Source organism: Thunnus maccoyii, chromosome 11 (genome assembly GCF_910596095.1).
Source record: "Thunnus maccoyii chromosome 11, fThuMac1.1, whole genome shotgun sequence".
Classification (NCBI taxonomy): domain Eukaryota; kingdom Metazoa; phylum Chordata; class Actinopteri; order Scombriformes; family Scombridae; genus Thunnus; species Thunnus maccoyii.
The window spans coordinates 32,653,377-32,673,570 of NC_056543.1; the positions used below are offsets into that span (position 1 = coordinate 32,653,377).

The 20,194-nt window shown below is 40.2% G+C and overlaps 1 protein-coding gene across 4 annotated transcripts; it reads left to right on the forward strand.

Moving 5' to 3' along the window:
• On the forward strand, nt 1–17,685 carry LOC121907272 (integral membrane protein 2B-like). 4 transcript variants are annotated; one of them, XM_042426731.1, is made up of 8 exons: nt 1–233; nt 11,588–11,719; nt 12,173–12,208; nt 14,598–14,669; nt 15,595–15,744; nt 15,902–16,012; nt 16,558–16,708; nt 16,823–17,685. In XM_042426731.1, exons 1-8 carry the CDS (start codon nt 150–152, stop codon nt 16,909–16,911), a joined length of 825 nt encoding a protein of 274 aa, XP_042282665.1. In that variant the 5' UTR covers nt 1–149; the 3' UTR covers nt 16,912–17,685. The 4 variants fall into 4 exon arrangements, with proteins under 4 accessions (XP_042282665.1, XP_042282666.1, XP_042282668.1 ...); XM_042426732.1 differs by having other exon boundaries at nt 14,601–14,669; XM_042426734.1 differs by lacking the exon at nt 12,173–12,208.
• Nucleotides 17,686–20,194: the final 2,509 nt, after the last annotated feature.

Below are 20,194 nucleotides of genomic sequence, written 5' to 3' on the forward strand. Positions count from 1 at the left end.
CACAACAACACATCAGACAGACTGAGTTGCGGGGAAGAACTACAGCTTCTTCACCTCGGAGCAAATTCTCTCTGTTTTGCTGTTTGCAGCTTTTTCGTCCTATTCCTCCATTTTTTTCCCAGCAGAAGTTTGTCGGATTTTATTCCAGGATGGTGAAAGTGTCTTTTAACTCCGCTTTGTCACAGAAAGATGTGAAGAAGGACGTTGAAACTCTTATTCCCGAGGAGGACAAAGTGAGTAGAAAATGGCTAACTGAGCTAACGTAAACTTAGCTTTCAGCTCGGTGGAAGGAGAAAGACGCTGTTTAGATAAAGGTGCGGACACTCAGTAGTTTGGTTTAGCTAAGTCCTTGATATATTTCCACAGTTTCTGTAAGTTGCACACACTGTAGTATTTTTATGGGGACTTTTCAGTGTGTTACACTAACATTACCGAAAAAGTCCCTGAGGAATATGTTTAAAAGGTAGGGGAGTCCCGGCCGCTTCCTCATGAGGCATTTTGTTTTTCTTCTTTGATTAACATCATATGGATGTCATTTTGCTGTGTTGTTGTCTTGTCTACTGTCCTTGTACATCTTGAAAACTATTATGGAAGTTCTGTACTTTTAGTTAATTATTCTCTGTCGGGTCCAAGGTTACAGTAAATAAATACGTGTGAATGTCGAACTTAAAGCAGCGTTTTAATGAAGTTCGCATGTAATTGTAATACAGGTGAATTACAAACAAAAACTCAACACCATTTTTACTTAATGATCATATTTAGAAGAGCAGCAATAAAACTTTTTTGTTTTCACTTGTTACATACGTTACTTGAACACTTGAATATCAAAACAAGTTTTAATTTTGCTGACTCATAATAATTTTATCTCTCTTGATTGCCATCAACCAGTCTGAACCTGTTTTCCACACTTTATGAGAATTGTGCACCTCATAAAGTCATGTGTGTTTCATGTCTCACTTTTTTGTTTAGCTGATCTGCAGTTGTGAGGTTTAATTCGACAGGAAACTGGCTTCTTGTTTCTCTGTGTGAAAAGTGCGTCACTCTTGTAAAAGAGAAAGTAGACATAGCGGGGAAATATTCATTTATCAATTATCCACCAGCCAAATCATCCCAACATTTAACTGTGGCTGGTTACTTTTTCTTATTTTCTGCACCTCTGAAAATAACTGATACCCTGATCAATTGGAAATGAAGAGTTTGATGTTGAAAGTATTGAGAATAGCTTTGGCCTCTGTGGCTTCCAGACAAAGAGGAAGCTTCCTGTCACAAGATACCTTTATGTGGGGCTCAAAGAGAAGCTATGAAACTAACTGAAAGGCTTGGAAAAGTGGAACAACTCACTTTACACAGTATAATAATTCTAGGTTTGTGATTTCTGAAAAAAAAACGTGACAACATCAGCAAAGAAAAATGCAGTTTACAGTTGGTATGACAGTGTGACAAAGTTCCAGTTGAGGCATTGTGAAACTACCAAGAGCACCGTGTGATTTCTTTCTGAAAACTAACTGCTGGAGTATTCAGCTGTTTCAAGCTGGTCTGGGTTTGAAAGTGCTGACTGCTGAGTGTTGTGTCTCAGGGTGAAGTCCAGTGAAACCTCCTCCTCTGACTCCACTCGCTCAGTCTCCACCCTGTTGTGAAAGGAGCTGCTCTGTCTCTGTCTCAGGCTTTTAGAGGAAGTTGTTTGCATGTTGATACTATAGACTGGCCTTATTTCTCTGTAAAGTCAATACATCTCTAGAGAGATTTGACTGTATCTGTGAGGAGAACACACGCAATGCTTGATAACAGTTAAAGAGATATAAGATGAGTGCATGACTTCCCAGGAAGTGAAATTGTAGATAAACAGGTTTTTATAGAGATGTGAGATTTGTTGTCTTGACTTGTTCTATTCTTTCATTCTGCGTGACATGATGCATATCTTTGTCTCCCCCCACCCACACACACACACACACCCCCCACCCCCGCTGAGTTTCAGTCTTGCTGACTCTTATCTCAATAATTGGAACTTAATGTTTCCCTCCTGGGGAAGCAGTGGTGAACACGGCACATTCTGTACTTATTAGTGCTGTTTAGAGGGATTCCCCAGCACTTGGTGTAGAGCGCTGAGGGACCTCACCGTCCGCAGCCCTCTGCATTCTCTCATACACTGCTGATAGACAGATGATCATGTTAGTGAAGTATTATTCAGCCTTCATGTGTCTGACAGTGCACATTTGATATTAGAGATATACATTTTAAAATTCAGATTAGACAGCCAGTATTTAGACAGTTTGTTCCTCAGGCTGTGTGTGCTTCAGCTCATTCACTTTGAAATCAAATAATGGATACTATATTAAAGTGCCAAGTCTCAGCTTTAATTAAAGTTGGTTTACATCAATATAGAAAGAACTATGCTGGAGATATAGCCCTTTTAACACATAGTGCTTAAAGTTTAGGAGTTTAAAAGTAATTGGACAGATACACATGAAGTCAAACAACATCCTCATATTTTATATTTAGTGTAAAATCCTTTGCATTCAATGACTGACTGAAGTCTTTGGACTCATATAGCCTACATCAGCTCTGGCTTGTTGTGTGCTCTCTGTCTTCAGTCTGGTCGTCAGCAGGTGGGATGCAGCTCAAGGGGATTGAGATCAGGTGATTGACTCGGCCAGTCGAGAACATTCCACCTCTTCAGCCTGAAAAGCTCTTTGGTTGCTTTGGCTGTATGTTGAGTTTGATGCATTTGACTGAATGTTTACCTCTGCATTCATCCTGTTGCTTCTGTCAGTAGTGACATCATCAATAAATACCATACATGCCCAAACCGTAACAGAAGAACCCTGTCTGACAGATGAGCTCCTATGCTTTGGCTCATGAACTGTTCCTTTTTTTTCCTCACACTTTCCTCTTTCCACCATGGTTGATTGAAAGTGTAACCTGGCTGTTGTGTTTCTGAGGCTCACCAGGGGTTTGTGTGGAATCCTCTTAGGTTCTGCTCATGAAATTCTTGTGTGAATGTTTGGTATTTTTACTTTATAAACATGAATTAGTCGTTGGTTAATTGTGTATTTATCGACTGAGCGATTAAATGACAAATCATTTGAGCACTAGTTTTCATTTCTTCCTGACCACGATCATCCCTCACCTAAACAAAGTACTGTCACTGTGTGTTAGCAGACTGTCTGATGCTGCTTCTCACTATAGCATCTGTCTGTTTTTAGACAGCGTGTGTGTGTGTGTGTGTGTGTGTGTGTGTGTGTGTGTGTGTGTGTGTGTGTGTGTGTGTGTGTGTGTGTGTGTGTGAAATATTCAGAATCCACCTGCCGTGAGACGCTTGACACCCGCTCATCCAGTGATGTAACAGCGTCTGGAGTCATCTTGAGCAGTAGACCGTCAGTGTCTGTCACCTGTGTGTGTGTGTGTGTGTGTGTGTGTGTGTGTGTGTGTGTGTGTGTGTGTGTGTGTGTGTTAATGAAATCAAGCTCAAATTGTTTTTAGTTTCTGTTTAGTTTGATCAGTTTTTGCATCAACTTACAAAGGAAATGGGGCAGATGATTGTTTTATTTGATGATTGAGCGGAAACTATTCTCAGCAGGGATCGTGTTGTTTTTACTTTTCTTCAGTCTCTAAGAGCATCAGCAGAAACCAAGCAGTCAGCTAAAGCCTGCGTCTGTCTGTTATTTAAGACAGTTGCTAAGACATTAATAGACACAAAGAAATAGATGGAGCTAAATATTTCGGCATGCCTAGTTTAGCTTTTCCTGAGTGAGCCATGTGTTCATGTGTTGATGCTGGTTTCTTCCTCTTCAGTGTGCTTCGTTCATGACAAACATACAAGACTTATCAGGTTATCAGGTGTAATAAAGCAGATCCTCCTCATTTCATCTCTAACAGCACAGCACAGTCTTCTTAAAATCCTCACATAAATGATGTAGTCAGACCTCAGGCCCTCAGTGTTTGCAAGGTAGAGTTGTAACATGAGATCCTGTGAACATTATCAGGGTTAATCACCTTCTTAGCTGCTTTTCTAAACATGGGTTGGCTTTGTGAAAATCAACAATTAGTTTCCTGCCGTCCTCCTCGTCACTGTTCAGACTCATTTATAGATCCAGTCAGTAATGAGCTCTGCTCAATTAGAAACAAGTGCACCAGTAGCCTGCTGGTTAAGACACATCCCACTTAACTGCAACGTCTGCACCATTCCCACTGCAGACCTGTGTTGCATATCATACATCTCTCTCTACCCCTGTTCCATGTCTCTATACTTTCAAATAAAGGCCAATCATGCCAAAAACTAATGTGAAAAGGAGCAGGCAGCGTTTGTCAGCTCCTGTACCAGGAGGCATGAAGTCTCTGTCTAAGTCTCTCTGCAGAACTCCAATAGAGAAAACACTAAACAGCTGGCTGAAGGTTAGCAGGAACATCTGAATGTATCCTGCAGCATATTAACACATCACACTCTGCTGTCAGCTCGTTCTGCCGCACGTTGATATTCAGGCTGTGTTGGTAGATGGGCCGCACTCATTAAAGGTCTGTTTTCACAACTTTGTGAACAACATAAACCACTGTGGTTAGCTGCACACAAATGATCACAGCAGCAGGAAACACAGATGCACAGAAACAGATGCACAGTGTAGATAAGAGAAAGGAAACCAAAAGTAGAACACTGTGTTTATTATCGACATCTACTAAAAACAATATGAACCATATACAAAAAGTAACTCTGAATGCATATCAGTGAAACATAACACATATTACTAGTTGTGCTCAGCAGTTATTGTACAGCTGTGTGTTGAGACAACAATGTTATGTTTATAGTCTAAAAAGTCAGGTATGAACATATGTGTGATGTGTTGGCACCGATATAAAAACATTTCAAACAATCATATCATTTATACATTTGACAACAAAAGTGTTCACAATACTGGTGCCTGATTGGCCAACAGCAGCAGCTCCTCCAATTAAAATGAGATATACCTGCTCACTGTACGTGTCATCTGATCAGCAGCCAAAAACCTCTCAAGTATTCATCTCATATGAAGAGCATAATAATGACTGTAAGTCGCTGCGTGTGTTTTCTCGGTGGTGAATATGGTCAGAGACAGTGAGCTGTGAATGCAGAAGCAGGAAGGAAGCTCTGTGAAGACGTGCTGGCTGTAGCTGAGCTGTGGTCTTATTGTGCTGATAATGTGGGCGTGCCGGAGAGAAACATTATTTTTTTTTATATGCTGGGGTTAAGTGCAGCTGCATGCACATACTTGTCGCTGTGTTCCTGCATTTGAGCTGTCTTTTCTGAAGAAGTTTGTGTGAACTGTGTAGAAAAGCAGATACCTGATGAACTGAATGTGTTTGCTGCTGGCAATCACATACAGATCATGAACAACTGTCACAATGCACCAAATCAAATTCCAGACCAAGATAAAGACGGTACATGCTGGCAGATCAGGTAACCTCCATACCTCTATTTATTCCTGTTTAGTGATAGCAGGATAAATCCACAGCTTATCAGTAGCTTCATTTGGGTCATCCTCCTATGCAGATCTCATACAAACATATGGTTGGATTAAAGCCAAAGCTTCCACAGGGCCTGGAGCAACAAGATTTCCCATTTTTGGGTCAGACTTCTGTCCTGCAGTGGCCACTTTGAGCTGCCAGTTGGCTTCACATGGTGAAATGTGTTTCCTGTTAAGAAACTAACACATAAAGGCTGCGTCCAGACCAAATCCGGCAATGCGGCAGTTCTGCGCAGCGTTCTTTGGAGGTGTGGGCATGTCACTACAAGGCCCATTTGTATGATGTATCTGATCATAGCACAAGTAGAAATACTAACCAGAAATTCTGACTTGCAACTCGATGCAACGCCAGACGAATGCACAGCAATCATGGCAGGGCATTGCATCGAGTCTCTCTTCCACCTTCACAGTTTCTGGGTGAACAGTGGAATGTTACAGTGCTACATGGTAAACACGGTTCTTCTTCTCATGGTCTGATCGCCCACTTACATGATTGGCCAATGCAGCGCCTTGTCAGATGACATCATGTTGCGTTCCAGCAATGTATGTATGTCCTTCGCATATCTCCTGAAACGCTCACCCAATCTGCATCATACATCAGAATGAGCACACACAGGAGAAAAAAACGGAGGCGGCTGCAGTAAAACTAGCCAATAGGAGCGCAGACACGTTTGATTGGCAGCAGAATCGACCAATGGAAGGCTGTAAGCTAATTCTGTGGTTCAACCTCAGTTTACCACCATTTAGACTAATTAATAATTCCGTATCATTTTAATTGATACTTTTGTCAATTGATACATACATATGTGGTCAAGAAGTAATAAGCAGTCGGCCCGTTTTGAACGGGTGCTGCACTAGTTATTACTAATGTTTCTTCCTTTAGTGATTCATCAGTTACAGTACACTCCAGTTACACTGATCTCTTGTAACAGCTTACATGAGTCTCATATTTTACCTGTAAGACTTGTCTTTTAATGCTGTTTATCTGTGATGTGATGCTTTATTGATTAATTGATTAGTCACTTCAGAATTCCAAACATTCTCTAGTTCTGGCCTCTCAGTACGGTGTTTTTTTAGTGAATTTTACAGACCAAATGATTAATGAAAGTAGTGGTCAGATTCATGGATAATGAAAGTAACAGTTGGTTGCAGCCCTATCAGGCTTGACACCACACACTGTCTCTAGGGTATTTAATATTGTTGTTGGTGTTGACTGGTCGAGGCTTGTTGTAGCAGCTGATGGTTAAGATGGAAAAAAATGGAAAGTGCTGTCATATCTGGCTACTGCTTTCTTTATGCAAATCACACAGCTTCACTAAGGTTTGCTGGAACTGTTTTGTTTTTTGGTTCAAAGCCAAAATACGACCAGATCACACTAGCTGCATTGTTTTTAGTTGTCAACCCAAAACCATCTTTTTTTTTTTTCCTTTGTAGTAATTGAAATTTCAGATACAGTAATAATTACCATGTCACAGGCTACTTTCTGGTTGACACTGCTCTCCGCCTGTGTGTTCTCCGATGGTCGTCTGTGGCACGTGGAGCGCTTGAAAGGGATTATGGTCTAATCACAATGAGATAGAGACTCAGCTGGGGAGCTTTAGCCGCCTCCCACAGGGCACCGAGCACTAAAACTCAAGAAGAGGGAAGATTAACCAACCAGGCAGATAGACAGACAGGGAGCAGAGGATGACCTCCACCCACCGTCCTCCCCCCCCACACAGCAGCACCCTTCACCCAATGCAGCAAAGCTATTGCTCCTCATAACATGACACACATAACTCCCTATAATATGATGCACAGCTACTACACACAGTTATGAAGGGGGTTCAAATATTTTCTTTCTTTTAGTTTAAGTTTTATTTTAGTTTCCCTTTCATTTTTTTACATGTAATTTTAGTTGAAACATCTACTACAGTAACCTTGGATGTGTCTGTTTGTGAGCTGCATTGTCATACAGATGTATCTTAGAGTTGTCACTATCCAGTCACAGAGTAGAACATTTTGGTCCAGAGATCTGAGTAAGATATCATGAACCACACAGACAGCCTCAGCTTTGTAGGTTAAAGAGAGTAATATGAAAACACATGGTGAAAAAGTAACATCTCCTTTCAGTGTTTCCTTTTTAAAAACTCTCTAATCCAAAGAGGGTCTGCCTGGTTCACTGTGTGCCGGCTTACTTTATTGTCTTTCTGCCATCTAACTCAAGCAGAAGTTTCAACCTTCACAGAAGTGAATGCAGCTCAGAGCAGAGGATGGAGTTTCATGTGCTACTGCCAGCGCACTGAAACTAAACTCTGTCCTGGACATTGATACTCACCTGTCTCCACAGACACAAGCTGTTCTCAGGTGGACTGATGCTCAGGACACTGCAGGCTGATGAATCATGTTTGGCTTCACAGTTCAGTGTAGTACATCAGCACATTGATTCCAGATGAGAACAATGATATAAAATGCAATGATATAAAATGCAGTCAAGAGACAAGAAAGGTTTTTTGTCCAGGTGAAGTCAAAGAGACTTGAAGCAAACAGCTCAGAACAGACGATGATGAAGATAATGAAACAGTCACTATGACAACTAAAGCAACTGCTGACTTAATAACAGTTAGAGTGAGAGCAGAATTCAATATGGTGAAAATCTGTGTTTCAGAGCAAAGTTTGATAAGTTAGACTGGAAAGAATAATTCTTCTGTAATGCAAAAACTCTCTATAGATGACATTGTATTGCGTTATAAACGGACACAGACCAAAAAAAATATGTTTCTGAAAACATGAGGTGGGAAACAGTGAATGCAGTAACAGTATCTCCATTCATATTTGATTAGCACTGCCTAGGTTGACAGTTTGATCAGAGTTTCATGAGCGTTGGTGGTGTGTTGTGCTTGACGGACCTCTGCAGACTGTCAGTCATGGGTCCTGTGCTAACCAATCAGGTGCTCAGATGGTGTTAGTGACAGTCGCAGCCCAGACAAACCTCCAGTAAAGTGTGAACCAGCAGCCTCTGTCCTCCCCACATCAGCCCAGACCAGGAATCTCTGCAACCAGCGGCCTCAAAAAAGCTTTCAAAATGAAACCAAAGGAGGCAGCTGTTCACACGGCAGAGAGACAGATCATGTGCAGAGGCCAAAACACATTACACATTAGACAGAAGTGGTCTGCAAACAAAAAAGAGAAGAGGAAGTGAATTGAAGCAGGAAGCTGTTAAATAGGGATACAAAAAAGGGCTGAAGTAATGAGAATCACTTCCCTGAAACCTATAGATGCAGTTCTGAGAATCCATCCGTTTGCTGTGAGTGTGTGCATTTCTGACTACACATGTTCCTGCTGTGTGATGTTACCCATGTTGACATATGTGTGTTAATGAGGGTGTGTGTGTGTGACAGAGTTATGAAATGTTCGTCTGAAGGCCTGTTGTGTCATGTTGCTGAAGCTCCAGGCTGTTGTGAAAATGGAAGATCACTTCATGAGAATTTAGAAAATGACTTGAGTTGCATCCAGAGAGATCCTGACACTTCTTATATATTATTACTTTTTGCTTCAGTGGAGTTTCTTCCCTTTATTCTGATCCTTCAGAATCTAATAGGGACAGCTTCTCTCTAGCAGCTTTGTAATGCCTGCTCACATCTTACTAGCTCAATGTTCACTTCTATAGAGCCCTGAAGACATGTCTCCAACCAGTCAGTGAGCTATGGACAACGTTAAACTAAAGACATGACTCAACACCTCTTGAAACGCCCTGATTCTCCAACTGGATAGCCTGTTTGTCACCTCTTCTCTTCTAACACAGCTTCTCCAGCTGAACCATCAGTAGTAAATCAAGTAAAACTCAACTGTGAAATGTGTCCCAGAACATCAACTGAGACATTTATGGAAAAAAAAACACTTAAATATTTGAGGAATGATAAAATTATCTGGACATAAAATGTATATTCTCAGCTGTGAATTTTTGCACAGCTCAGATTTTCATCCATCCCACAGTGCATCACTGTAACAAGTGATTATTTGAAGTAATTGTGAAGCCTTTGAAATAGCAGGAAAAAAATGAAAAATGCTCATCACAGTTTTCCCAGGGCCCCATGTGATGTCTTCAAATTTAAATGTTAAAAAAAACAGAGAAAAGTAGCAAATTTGCACATTTAGAAAGTTAGATCCAGCAAATCTTTGACATTTTTGCTTGATAATAGATTAATGAACAAATAATTGATTATCAAAATGATTGTCAATTAATTGCCCTTTGATTTTCTGACTAACTGATAGTAACTGGCAACCTGCTCATCAGGAGAGATATAGCACCTTTTTGCTCACACACACACATTCACAAACCAATTAGGGTTTCAGTATCTTTTCCAAGGACACTTTGACATGCAGACTGGAGGAGCTGAGGGTTGAATCACCGACATTCTGATTGGTGGACAACCCGCTCTACCATTCTGTTTTCAGGGGAGAAAGATACCATTTTATTCTGGATGGAGGGCCAAAACCAAGAGAAAAAGATGCCTTTATGAATTTAGCTGGCTTAGTGTGGACATGGTCTCAGTCTTGTTAAAAAATGAACACACTGAAAGTCAAACACATTTTTAAAAATCTAGCTTGCTCACCTTGAACAAAAAATAAAAGGCCGTTCAGTGAGTGACTCGTGTTTTTTGCTGAAGGCACACAGCCTGCCTGACAGGCCAAATTCAGGGCCAGAAAGTCTCTAAAGAAGACTGAGCTGTTTAATATTCTCATGTGTCTGCGGCAGGCTGAAGATGTTCATTAAGTGGATACATCCTCTTCTCCTTTGCCTCTGTCCTGTTCTTCCATCAGTTCATCTTTTCTTCCCTTAAAGTCAAAAGACTTGAGTGATTCTAACAAACCTCCCCTCAACAGAGATGAGCTGAGCTTTATAGCTGATGGAGAAAAGCCTCAGGAAATGTTCCCTTTTTGTGTCGCTGTGAGCCAGTGGACCTGTCAAACAGACTTCAGCTAACACCATGAATGTTAGCAGCTCTCTCAGCCACCATCACTTTTCTCCTTAAAGGCTTCACCTTCACTTCCTCTTGTTTTTCTCATATTTTAGTCGTATGTGGTCTCAACAAACCGTTCCTGGTTCCTCTTTTTCTAAAGTTCTTCCTATTGCCTTCCTCTGTTTTGCACAACTTTCTGGGTAGTTCCGTCAGAAAGAACTGACTGTCAGTTGCCGCTCAGCTGTTTCTGTAAATCTGCTGTATCGTCTTCCTGTATTGAGGTGTTTTGTCTTTATTTCTGACCAAAGAAATGCTGACTCACATCTCACAGTCATCAAGTTGTGAAAACTGAGGAAAGGCTGAAATGCACTTTCCTCAGATGGTATAGCTGTACTGACCGAACAGAACATTCAAATATTATGTTGCTCTCAGACGGAGTTTCTCCTAGTCAGAGAAAGCTTTTGGGTTTGGATAGGAGGAGATGAAAGCAGGGGTTCTTCTGGAAGAAGCTGGGCCTTTATCTTTCTGGCCAAAGTCCACCAACTGATGTTTGTCTGCTGATAAGCCCCAGCTTCTTCCGCACTGTTCATTATTGACCCACAATCCTCTTTTCCACTCATTCAGCTCAGCTCAAAGTCTCAAGCGTAGACTGTATAAAAATAATGGACTGACCCACCGTGACGTCACCCATTGGTTGGTGGACTCCCATTTTGAAGCCTTGAGTTTGGCATTTTGACCGTTGTCACCTTGGATTTTTGGAGCCAGAAGAAGGCTAATGTGGACATGTGGTATGCAGTGTACATGCAATTTGTACACAAATGTTTAAAGATGTCATACAAATATATAAAATCATTCACCACATAATGTAGCGTTTGTCTAGAAGTTCCTTTTCTGGGTGGAATACAGAAGACGACTGGCAAAGCTATGAGTAAATTTCAACCAAATCATCAGATGAAATAATATAAATTAAATAAATAAATCTTTGGCAAACACTGGCAAGTTGATGTTGATGTCATGTTGATCTCTGAAAGTCTTTTATTTGAATCATCTGGTTGAAGGACAGCCTCTCTAATCCCTCAATGTATAAATATGGTGGAAACATTCAAACCTCATCACACCTAATCATCCATCTTTTTCTCTCCCCTGCAGGATGCGGAGGCAGCTTTGCCGGTGCGTCAGCAGTCGCGTGCCTGGTGCTGGTGCATGTGCCTGGGTCTGGCCCTCATGCTGTCTGGAATGGTGGTTGGAGGAGCCTACTTATACCAGCACTACAACCCGGAGGTTAGCAAGGAAAAAACTATACTGTACCTTAGAGCCTGACCACATTTTTTAGGCCGATGCTGATTATGATAGTTTAGGTATTAAAAGTTCAGAGAACAATATATCGGCCAGTATTCAGAAATGCATAAACACTAACATTCTTAATAAGGATCCTTTACATTTAGTTCTGACCAAAGTATGTACTGAGCAGGCGCTATGCAGTTGAAAAATACACTTTTACTGAAAACATAACCAACAGTGAACTTCAAAGACATTATTACTATTATCACTGTTGTTAATAATAATTATTATATAATAGGTATTGGGCCAAACTAAGTTTTGAGAAAGTTACTTTCTCAAAACTCCTCCTATCCAAACCCAAAAGCTTTCATTTCTTACATGACTGTTTAATTTTTATTTATTCATTTATCTAGTTTATCCATTTACCTTTTACTCTTTTGTTTCTATCTATAGAGAGCCGAAGTCAAAGTGGAATTTCCGGATTACACAGTAGGAAAACCTCATTAAAAATATTGACATTTGTCGCTATGCTTACGCTAATAACTAAATTCCAGCCTTGCTCATCAGTATGTTATGTGACTCGCTTTATATGTTTAGTTCAAGGTCTACATTTCTGATAGCAGCTGCAGTAGTAGAGCCGAGCGGTCTGAGAATATGGGAAGCGATTAAAGGAACTCTGAATGAAAGATTGTGTTGAGCGGAAGCTAGTGGAACAGTGCTAACCACACGTGACGTCATGACTTCGGCTCTCCATACAATGCAAGCACCAGAAAAGCTTTTTGCATCACTGTTCATGTCAACAGATTCAAAAGATGCCATCTTACAACATTATTATTATTAGATTCTATTGTAATTGTTTTTCACTTTCTGATTCACCCCTTAAAAATGGATTAGAAATGGATTTAATAGTAGTTTATCTGTGGTTGGCATGCTTTGCATTCTTACCACACATGAACTGCACCAGTCTGCTTCTCAAGCAGTCTCTGTGAGGTTGTTCAGAGTTGGACTGACAGCTGTCACATCAGCCTAAATAAAACAAACTAAGTGGGCAAATGCAGCAGAGTATGGTTGGACCAATACAATCCAATACTGCTTAAGAGTGGATTCCACAGGTTAACAGTTTATTGGTATTGGTCGAACTCCAACAGCAAAACAGTGTGTTGACAAGCTACTTTTTCTTTTTTAAGTTGGAACTGACAAGTATAAGTATAAGGTATCCATCATTCTTGATTTGACATTGAATATACAACTGAAACTTTGCTTTTGATTTACAACTTAACCTATTATGTAATACAATAAAACAAATGAAAATGGCATGGTAATAAAAATGAAAATATTGGTACCCTTAACTTAATATTTTGTAGCACAGCCTTTGGAGGCAATAACTGCAGTCAAACGCTTTCTGTAACTCTGATAAAGGTTTCTACACTTCTCCACTGGTAGTTCGGCCCACTCTTCTTGAGCAAACTGCTTCAGTTCTCTCAGGTTTGATGGCTGCCATCTCCCAACTACAAGTTTCAGCTCTTTCCACAGATGTTCAATGGGATTCAGATCAGGACTCATAGCAGGTCACTTCAGGACGGGTCAACGTTTTTTTCTCACCCACTCTCGGGTGTTTTTTGATGTATGTTTGGGGTCATTATCCTGCTGGAAGACCCATGACCTCCACCTGTATGTTTTGCTCCAAGATGCCTTGATAGTCTTCTGATTTCATTGTGTCCTGCACAGATTCAAGGCACCCAGTGCCTGAGGCAGCAAAGCAACGCCAAAACATCACTGATCCTCCCCCATGTTAATGGTAGACATGGTGTCCTTTTCTTTGAAGGCTTCATTGTTTCTTCTGTAAACAAACAGGGTTGGTGTGATTTACCAAAAAGCTCTAATTTTTTCTAATTTTCATCTGTCCAAAGCACATTCTCCCAGAAGGACTGTGGCTTGTCAATATTAATTTTGGCAAAGTCCAGTCTGGCTTTTTTGTGTCTCTCTCTTAGAAGTGGGGTCTTCCTGGGTCTTCTACCAATGGAGCCCATTATCATTCAGACAGCGATGGATGGTGTGACTTGAAACTATTGTACCTTGAACTTGAAGATCAGCTTGGATCTGTATTGGAGTTTTCCTTGGTTCTTTTTCAACCATTCAAACAATCCTTCTGTTCAATCTCAGGCCAATTTTCCTCTTGTGACCACATCCAGAAATGTTGACTACAGTTCCATGAGCCTTAAACTTCTTAATAATATTGGCAATAGTGGTTTTGGAGATGGTCTTGTAACCTTTACGTTGACCATGCTTGTTTATTACCTTATTTCTAATGTCTTCAGACCACTCTCTAGTTTTCCTTTTGTTTTCCATGTTCAATGTGATGCACACAGTGGCACAAAACAGTAGAGTGAGTCATTTTCTCCTTTTAAACTGGCTGCCTGAGTGATTATAAGATTGATCAATTATTTCTTACAACTTCTAAATGGTACCAATAATTTTGTCCAGGCTGTTTTAGAATGTCTTGGTAGGATGAGCATGAATTCAGTTATTTTACTTTTTTGTTTCATTCCAGTACAAACATACATACATAGGCATGCACTGATAATAAATGATCTTTTCATTTCAACACTGTTTAGGGCGAATGGTGCATTATTTTAATAAAATGCAAGGGTACCAATAATTTGTACATATTCCATATTCCAAAAATCAGGACACACATCCTGTAAATGCGACATGGTAATAACCAGAGATACTGAAGTGCTAGCCACCTCAGTATGAATGTTGTCTCACATAGTACAGTAGATCATCACATTGTGACAACGTAAGGACAGTAGTCACTTCCAGAGCACAACAGGCCATTGATATGTACTTGCCTGAAGGTTGCCTTCCTTCCCACCAGCAGGAAGGCCAAGTGTATGTGTGCGGGGTGGACTACCGTGAGGAGGACTTCATGATCCGGGGGGAGGAGGAGGTATGATACAACACAACACTGTCGCTTCCATTTACATGTAGCAATGGATTTACTCTGAATGTTACCCATCAGTTCAGGAGTTTCCCTTCTTGTTGCTCATCAGTTCAGATGTGTGTGATGTTTGTATTCAGTACATGAACATGAAGCATCATTAATCATTACAGACTGAGTCACTGATTGATTGGCTGCCTGATTTGGTGTCTGATTGATGTGCTGAGTCACTGATGCACTAATTGACTTGACCCTGCAGTGAGTACATCACTGCATTCTGTATACAAATCTGTATATACCCACAGAGGTCTGCTATTTTCTATTGAGTTAGACAAACAAACACACACAAAGATCTCAAGGATTGCAAGTTTTAACTTCAAATCATATTTATTTTACATTTTTTGTGGACCATTTTCAAACTGTATGCTATTCAGCTGTAGATTTTGTACATATATTTTCCTGTTGCTCAGCAGCCATTGTTTCCCATTCATTCCCACACCATATACAATTCTATTAGCACACTTGACTCATATAACTTCCCAATCTGATGTTCACTGTGGTGCATTTCACAACTCAAACAAGTTTCTGTTCATAAGTTTTTAAAAAATGAATGGAAACCAATGGGTGCCTGGAACGGTAGAGATAAAAATCTCATTTCTAACACACGGTTTACAGAATGGTTAGCTGTGATGTAAAGTTGAACAAATTTGTACTTAATGGTCTAAAACTGCCAAATGACAAACTTCTACTATGAGTCTTCACAGCTTCATTGAGGGATTATTTCACATGGTTTGTAGCAAGTATTTCACTTTAGCTAACAAGATGCGTCACAGTGCAGAGTCTTAAAGGGATAGTTTCACATTTTGGGAAATATTCATCCGGTCAGCTGACTGACTGACCAACCAGTTGATTAACTGGCTTTACTGGTTTGTAGGTTAATGTGGAGCTGCCAAACCAGTACCGCCTGCGACAGCTGGAGGAGAAAATCCGGGTGCTGGAGAGGGAACAGGTGGAGCTGATCAACGTCCCGGTGCCTGAGTTTGATGACGGAGACCCTGCAGACATCGTCCACGACTTCCAGAGGGTGAGACGTCTCAGTCAGCACAGACATAGATGAGGAAGCTAGGAAGACTTCTATTGATATTTTCACAAAAATGCAGTTCATCTTTTTACCAAAAAGAAAAACAAATAGTGCTCCGCAGTTGATTTCTTAGTCTGTAAATGTTTCTCTTCTGTCTCAGAGGTTGACCGCCTACCTGGATCTGAGTCTGAACAAGTGCTACGTCATCCCACTCAACACCTCCATCGTCATGCCTCCCAAAGACTTTTTGGAGTTGCTTGTCAACGTCAAGGTAACAGACAGTTTCTCTGCAACTGTCACACTCAGATTTGACACTTGTTTCACCTTCAGTCCAGACCGAGCCCCATCAAAAACAGAATAAACTTCACAACTGCTTTTCTCTGATTAGGGGCATCACAAGCAGGCCTGACAGTTAATCAAGTCATTATGTCAGACTGTGTAGTCTGTTTACTAGATATGAAATGATGAGAATAATGTTTGTTAAAGAGTTCTGGATTCTCAGATTGCTGCAGCCCTGAATTGAAGCTTAAAATTCATTTGTTTTGATAATGTACCAATAGTTCCTGTTGTGTACAAAATGAACCAGTTTGAACCACCAAGCAGATATGTTTTTATGTACGTTTTGTCATCTGAGGCATGAGAAAAGACAGCATTGAGGTCAGTTTAGAGTAAACAGGCTCCTGTGGCAGTGAAAACAAAACATATTCTACTTGGAGAGAAGACATCAACAGCAAAACAGTTGTTCCTCAGATTTTTGCATTAATGTTTTAAAGATGGTAAAGCACTAAAAATGATTTCTGACATTGTACTGTCCAGGCTGGCACCTACCTGCCTCAGTCTTACCTGATCCATGAGGAGATGATGGTGACCGAGCGCCTGGAGCACGTCGACCAGCTCGGATACTTCATCTACAACCTCTGCCGTGGCAAAGAGACCTTCAAGCTGCAGCGCAGAGACAGGATTCTGGGTAGGGACAGGAAATCAATCTTTTAGTTGTGACTTTTATATATTTAACTTGTAACGTGTAAAAGTGTTTTTTTCCATGAAAGCAGCGTATTAACTCTCTCCGGTCATGTTACAGGTATGCAGAAGCGCGAGGCTCTGGACTGCCACAAGATTCGCCACTTCGAGAACAAGTTTGTGGTGGAAACTGTGATCTGTGAGCATTAAGACGCCTCATCGCCTCGCAGCTGCTCTTAAAATCACTGGCGTGCAGTGAGATTGTGTTTTTAATCTTCACATCTTTTTTTTCTGTCCTTTACTTCAGGTAGTTTGAGTGAGTGAGAGGAGTGAAATGTGAAGCTGTTTGGTAAATATTCAATGATTGTGAAAAAAAAGGTGAAGAGTCGCGTATTTTTCCACTTTATTTTTGGGGATCTATGTTATTCTTGGTATCTTTTCAGAAAATAACTAGCTAAAATTCAGACTTACTGAATACTAAATTATTTTAATCAAAATAATTGTAACTATAGCCTGAACATTTATTTTAATATACATGGGTAAATTTGCAGTTCGCCTTTCAGTTCAAATATAAAATAGCGGGAGAAAGGGCGACTTTTGTACCACTCGCTGGTTTTTGGAACAGATCAGTCCAGGGAGACTTTATTTTTTTGTATTTCGTCTGCTGTAGCTATTAATACACTGCACCTGTTCTTTCTTAACTGGAAACTGATCTTAAAATAAGAGTGTGAACGCGTGCTTCTCTTGTTTAGCTTTAAAAAGTGTGAGTAAGAAAAGAAAAAGAAATGAAAAAAATAAAATTCAAGGATTTTTTTTTAAAGGGTGCACATGAAAACACACTTATGTTAAAATCTTTTTCACAAGGGTTGTCTTTTTTTTTTGAATGTGTAAGTTTTGGATAACTCTCTTGTTTTACTAATTTGTGTATATAATCTCTTGAAAGATAAGAACGACCAACACAATAAACAAAACAGAAAAAAAACAGTACTGTTGTCTGTTTTCCCTCTGAGTGTGAAACTCTTTGTGTAATAAACTGTCTTCCAACAAGCAAGGCCCAACAACTAGTGCCATGCCAATGTTGGTCGGTTGGTCCACCACTTTGGTTCAGACATTAATATTCCCCTCTTACTTAATCTTTAGCACTACTATCAGCCCAAACTTAAACTGTCCAGTACTTTGGTTTGTGACCACATACCTGCAAAACTAACATTTCCCATCAGCCTCAATTGTACTCTGACTAACTGAAGTTAGTGTTTAGCTCAAAGCACTGCTGTGCCCAAATACATTGGAGAGCTGCTAGCATGACTCACCTTTACTTCCCACAGTGGCTGGTTTAGGTGTTACTTTGTTCTCTCACCTTATTGTAAAGCATTTGATGGGCAGGAAGTGGTAAACCTCCTAAAATGTTGCCACTTCCTGAACATAACCATGCATATAATGTATAAGAGCAGGGTAGATTCATAAGGAGGTATATTTTAACACTGTTTTGCAGGGATGGTAGAAAAAATCTTTTGGTAAAGATTTCACAAGATTTCACATGTTTACAACATCATATCATACAAACATTTATCTCCTCTGTGAACCAGCAGCTTCTCCTGCTAGAGTTCAGGAAGCTTTAAAGGACAGGTTCATAATTTTTCAAGTTATTTAGTCATATCAAGTGGATATCTGACACATTTACAGTCTTTTTAGCATCAAATTCCTCTTTGTTTCCTCGGACAGTGTTTCCCTGTTGAGCTGTGGTGGAAGTATAGTAACAAAAAGAGGGACTTTGGCACTAAAAAGACTGTAACATTGAAAGATATCTACTTGATTTGACTCATTTGGACGCTGAAGCTTCATATTAGCTTCAGATAAACTTTTAAATACATTTTGCACAGAAGGAGGACTGTGGATTGTGTAAGTGCATTATGAAGGGATCTTCTAATGGTCAGTATGAACAGGAGGAATGATTACAGCAAGAAAAACATGTTTCAATGTTCATTTGGGCGACTGGCTGTTGTTTAAGACACACTTATACAATTGTGAACCTGTCCTTTGTATGAATACATATCTGTTTGCAGGGTACTGCATACTGTCATACAACGTCATTGTTGCAAAGGATGTCAACAAAAAGTGTTAATATAAAATAGTATAATAAAAATATTTTGTATGGTAACTACTGCCCACACTGGAATAAAAACTCCTTGTTGCAATTTTTAGCATTTTGAAAATTGCACTGACTGAACTGCTGCAACATTTTTGCCTGAAATGTTACACACGTCTGACACCTGTAAGGGAAATTACACATACTACATGTATAATCAAGTTTGAATAACTTCATTGCACATGTTTGAATACAGTTACTGCACATGTAGTCATGTTTAATTTACACTGTTTGATCAGTCTGAATCTTACCATGTAACCTTTAACTGAGAGAACTTTAGCCTGATTACATACTAAGGTACTATCAATGTAACAGAAGGGTTCATGGAATGTGTATGACCAAAGTCATCTTGGTCTTTAGGAGTGTGAGCAGAGAATTTGTGTTTGGTTTAGTGGCATTTAGCAGTGAGGTTGCAGATTGCAACCAACTGAATACCCCTCCCTCCCAAGCGTGTAGGAGAACCTACGCTGGCCATGAAACATGTGAAAACTTGAAGGGCCCTCTATAGAGCCAGTATTTGGTTTGTCCATTCTGGGCTACTGTAGAAACATGGCGGTGCAACATGGTGGGCTCTGTGGAAGAAATGAAGGGCTCATTCTAAGGTAACGAAAACACAATGATTCTTATTTTCAGGTGATTATAGATTAATTAAAACATACTTATGAATATTATATTACATTTCTGCCAATAGATCCCCCTAAATCTTACACACTGGTCCTTTAAAAAAGGCCAAGGCTAAAATTGTGTTTCAGAGGGTAGTACCTTAGAAGGTAACAAAACCATATAAAGATGTCTACTGGAAGAAGCAGCTTTGACAATAACCTTTTTGTGAGAAAGTGTAGAAATCTATCAGAAGTGAAGCTTTGATGCTACCTCCAGCTCCCAGTTCCCAGCAGATGGATGCAGAGGCAGAACTCCTTTAGGAAAGAAATGCTGATAGGTAATGAACAAAGGGCCAACTGTACTAATTAATTGTCATGGTTGAATATTGGAAGGATGAAGGAGTGCTCTGTAACTTTTCGTGGCAGGTGCGACGACTATAAATTTGAGCGTCGACTTCGCTTTTTGTTTCATGACATGCTGAATGTTCACTGTTGTGTACTTTATTTGTTAACTTGTACGTAGTGCTGTGCTGTGCTGTGTCATCACATGATCCTGTGTCTGTAGTCATCACCTCAGAGGACTGACACAATATCAGGTGTCACAGCGGGCACCCAGCCTTCGTGTCATTTGATCACAGTGGAAATTTGTCCTTGATTAAGGCTCTAATCAGAGGGACCTTGATGCATAGGGGGATCATGGGAAATGGACCAGGTGGTTAGCAGCGAAGTGTCACCTTGAAGGCTC